Genomic DNA, 5000 nt, shown 5'->3' on the forward strand with positions numbered 1-5000 from the left:
GGGAGGATTGTTATACATATATATAACTTTCTGTATGTTTGTCCCATTCTTATACGGGTACGCTATGTTCAGACTCAGGCATATATTTTTTTATGGCGGGATGCCCTTCCTGACGCCAGCCCTCCCAATTTACCCGGGCTTGGGACCGGCAGTCACTTGGGCTGGCTTACCCACCCAGTGGCAAGATATATATATATATATATATATATATATATATATACATTTTTATATATACGTATATATATATATTCATATATGTGTGTATATATATTTATACACACACACACACACACACACACACACACAACACACAAACACACACACACACATACACACATACACACACACATATATATATATATATATTTTTTTTTTTTTTTTTTTTTTTTTTTAAGTGTGTAGGGATATATATAAAAAGGTATAAGAATAAGATTGAATGTGTGCTATTTCCTTTTAATTATATTATCTTTAATTTTCTTATGCGATCAAATTAAATATTTGTCTTATCTCAAATGAGAATATAAATATTTGATTTCAGACTTATACATTTCTTCATCACACGCATTACACACAATGGGCTGCATAAGGAACCAAGTCTCCCGTTCCCCTAAATCCTTACGTACGTCGCTGCTAAGCCATAAAATGATGAATTCAGTGAGATAATATCCATGCGCCCCTTCACATCACTAGTCTGTCATTAAAAAAACAAAAATATTATTGGATTTAATGTTTTCTTGGCAAGGTTTTTACTTAAAGCACGTTATTATCATCCAAATTTAGTACAATTGTTCTAGTTATTATAAAAATGTAAGTCCCCAGCAATGTTGGCATTTTATTCAAAACCTCCGCCCCAGAACCAGAGGCAAAGGAGATGAGCTGCCCGCAGAAGTCGAGTCGTCGCTTCTTTCCCCTGACGGTGGAGAAAGTGCCTGACGAAGACGAGAAACTGCTTCAGGCCAAGGGGTTCCTCGGTTACACGAACCTCGTACGGACGAACCCTTCTTTGGTTCCTCTTCGGCCTGCGTAAGTGTCAATTAAGTTGTTTATCATCATCATCATAGTCATCATAAACGTCATCACAAATTATTTCAACGTGTGTGTGGGTATTGTATGAGTATTATGTTTCCTTATGTCTCCTATGTTAATAAACACTAATAAAAGTAGAAAGTGATGACACTGATGGAGATCAAGATAACAGAACCTCCATTCCTATCCATAATACATATGAAAGAAATAATGCTGACTATAATACATCACGACAGGTACGCTGACCTAGCCGAAAGCTACTACAACTTCGAGTTCCGTTCCGACGACACGGTGCTCCTGACGTTCCCGAAGAGCGGCACCACGTGGCTTTCGGAGGCGCTGTGGGCCGTCAGGAACCTCGGGCAGCTGGGCCAGGCGGACGAGGCAGACATTGACGAAAGGGTGTTCTTTTTGGATAGTGTGAGGAGAAAGTTTGTTGTTACCAAGAGTACTAGTTGTATTTGTAGTAGTTGTAGTAATAGTAACACCAGTAGTAGTAGCGGTGGTAATAGTGGTAGTAATAGCAGCAGTAGTAGTAGTGGCAGTTGTAATGGTACTAGTAATAGTGGTTGTTGTTACTGTCATAATACTGCTAGTAGGAGTAACTTAACTAATCGTTTTTGCTATCTGTATTTTATATCTCCAGTCTAGGGTTAGTCAATTTCTCTGTCATTCAGTTACATTCTGATATCCCATTTTTTGGTCTTCTATAGAATCAGCAAGCCGACATTCCATTACTTTGGTGTCCCATCCCACGCCACGTTTTATGTTACAATGTAACAGAAAACAATGACTTATTAAGTTATTACTACAAGCTTATAAAATTTTGTATCAAATTCATCGAAAATAGATGGTAAAGTAATATGAAGCAGAGGATACATGATTATAATTATATATATCGATATGCTAACAACTAAACAAATTACCAGCATTAATCATCATATAAAAGTGATGATACCTAATACAGTGATAGTTGCATAAATTGTGGATTTCCTCGACAATATACAGGTAGAACATTGACAGATATAGACAGATTTCGAACAAAGTAATGTCACGATCATCGTTATTTGGTATTTGTCTTATGACCAAGAAAAGCACCTTATTTATAGTCCAGCATAAGTCATTTGAGTTAAGAACAGTGTCAATCCCATGAAGTAAGGCTCCCCTCACACAAGTGCAACCCTGGCCATTGCAGGACTTTTTGCAACCCGCACCCCCCGGCGCCGACACTCCCGCCTTGAGGAAGTTCTCCGCAGCCTGTCCAGAGGGCCGAGTGGAGGACGGCGTCACCCTCCAGATGGCAGCAGCGCAGAAAGGCCCCAGAATATTGAAATCGCACCTGCAACTGGAACTGCTGAACCCCGACCTTTTAGACACTTGTAAGGTGAGCAGTCGTGTCCTTAAACTATACTTATATCTCACGCATTACCTTAAATTCTGATTGTCGTGCTCTTAGTAAACGCAACCATTATGTATATAGACACACACACACACACACACACACACACACACACACACACACACACACACACACACACACACACACACACACACACACACACACACACATATATATATATGGAAGGAGAAAACACTCTACCGTGTTGATACTATGGTATACATAGTGGGTTTTTATACCATATATATATATATATATATATATATATATATATATATATATATATATATATTCATCTTCATTGTCATTCCCAGGGGCACCAAACAGACGTAGGAAGACTCATGAATCCGCCCATGTCTCCCTCAGGTCGTGTACATGGCTCGCAACCCCAAAGACGTCTGTGTCTCCTACTTCCACCACTGCAGGAAGAACACGAAGAAGATCTTCCAAGGCGAATTTTCGGACTTTGCGGAGGCTTTCATGGGCAATAAGCTGCTCTTCGCCCCTTACTGGGACCACGTGCGCCAGGTGTGGCTGCGGCGGGGACACGAGAACCTCCACTTCATGTTCTTTGAGCACATGAAGAGGGATGTTTTCGGGGAGCTGAAGAGGCTGGCGACCTTCTTGGAAGCAGATCTCAGCGACGAGGACGTCCGGAGGTATGGCGGTCTTTCAAGGCTTAGAACGTTATTACTTGCCGGGATGTATTCAGCTCTCAATATTATCATGCTGATGTCAAAATTGTTATCGTTGTTATTGTCATATTACTAAGCGGGTAGAGTTTCACCACAGAAAACAAAACATGCTATAAAAAATTGTAATGTACATCATGGATACTTATACGTGAATACATGCATTCGTATATATATATATATATATATATATATATATATATATATATATATATACGTACATGGATGCATACATACATACGTTCATACATAACGCATCCATCCATCCATCTATCTATCTATCTATCTATCTATCTATCTATCTATCTATCTATCTATCCATCCATCCATCCATCCATCCATCCATCCATCCATCCATCCATCCATCTATCTATCTATCTATCTATCTATCTATCTATCTATCTATCCATCCATCCATCCATCCATCCATCCATCCATCCATCACTCCATCCATCCATTTATCCATATATATGTACATACATACAGAAATACATACATACATGCATGCGTGCATGTATGCTTGAATGCATACATACATACATACATACATCACACACACACACACATGTATGTATATATGTATATGTGCATATGTGTATATGTATGTATGTATGTGTATATATACATATGTACACACACACACACACACACACACACACACACACACATACATAAATATATATATATATATATATATATATATATATATATATATATATATATATATATGTGTGTGTATATATGTTTATATATATATGTGTGTGTGTGTGTGTGTGTGTGTGTGTGTGTGTGTGTGTGTGTGTGTGTGTGTGTGTGTGTATGTGTGTGTTGTGTGTGTGAGTGTAGGTGTGTATATATATATACATACATATATATATATATATATATATATATATATATTTATTTATACACACATAGATAGACAGACAGACATATATAGTTGTGAATATAGATACTGACGTAGATACAGACAGGCAGAAATATAAAAAGACCCCCCCCCCCCCTTCCGCCGCAGGGTCGCGGACCACTGCAGCTTCGGGAGGATGCAGGAGCGGGAGCAGCGGCAGAGCCAAGGGCGCGGCCCGCTCTACGGCGTCCCCGGCTTCTTCCACAAGGGCGAGGTCGGAGGCTGGAAGGCCGTCGCTTCGCAGGACCTGAACGACCGTTTTGATAACTGGATACTCGATAATAATTGCGGCATCGACATTCCTTTCACGTATGAATGATGCTCCGTTACTTCTGATTTGGTGAATATTTTCTGTATCAAAGTTCATCTGTGCTTTAAATCGAGTGTTTTATTCAGTTTGTTATTTAGTGTAACAGAGACTGTATGCATCGGGAATATATCGGGACAGCAAAAAGAGTTCAAGAAAAATATGTATGAGTTACCCCTCAAAATAGGATAACAAAGAAGAAAATATCTACCATGTCTTATCTAAGAAAACAGGAAATATGGGGGTAACTAATATAGTATTCCATTTTCTTAAAACTATTGTAGAAAAAAAAAAAAAATGTTTAAGATGTCTTATCTCAGAAAACATGATTTCCTTGAGTAACTAATATAGTATTTCATGTTCTCAAAGTCATTGTAGAAATGATAAGACCAAATTCTCGACTCAAATCAGTGACGCTGATTTATACCAACTCACCAAAACTATTAATGATTTTTCTCTACCTGCTGTAGTTTATCTTTTATTATTATTATTTTATGAATGCTTAAGTGTTTGTTCATCCATATCTGTTTTAAGCTAGCTATCATTTAACAATTAATTCATTCATTTCTAATCAACTAGATAGATGACTCACGTATAAGAAAGATGTTCAACTTTTCATTTTATGTTGTCATGTACTAATGAATGCAGATAGGAGGTTCAGTTTACCGG

General features: G+C 38.1%; 1 protein-coding gene across 1 annotated transcript in view; it reads left to right on the plus strand.

Moving 5' to 3' along the window:
- Positions 1 to 5000, plus strand: part of LOC125038726 (sulfotransferase 1B1-like) — an 8061-nt gene that overhangs the window by 2758 nt on the left and 303 nt on the right. The window contains exons 2-6 of the mRNA XM_047632294.1: positions 855 to 1023; positions 1263 to 1446; positions 2222 to 2410; positions 2792 to 3084; positions 4133 to 5000. The exon at positions 4133 to 5000 is cut by the window's right edge and continues 303 nt beyond it. Coding sequence (XP_047488250.1) covers positions 872 to 1023; positions 1263 to 1446; positions 2222 to 2410; positions 2792 to 3084; positions 4133 to 4343 — 1029 coding nt within the window. The 5' untranslated portion in view covers positions 855 to 871 and the 3' untranslated portion in view covers positions 4344 to 5000. The remainder of the gene's footprint in view (positions 1 to 854; positions 1024 to 1262; positions 1447 to 2221; positions 2411 to 2791; positions 3085 to 4132) is intronic.

Source organism: Penaeus chinensis, chromosome 25 (genome assembly GCF_019202785.1).
Source record: "Penaeus chinensis breed Huanghai No. 1 chromosome 25, ASM1920278v2, whole genome shotgun sequence".
In the NCBI taxonomy this organism is placed as follows: Eukaryota; Metazoa; Arthropoda; class Malacostraca; order Decapoda; family Penaeidae; genus Penaeus; species Penaeus chinensis.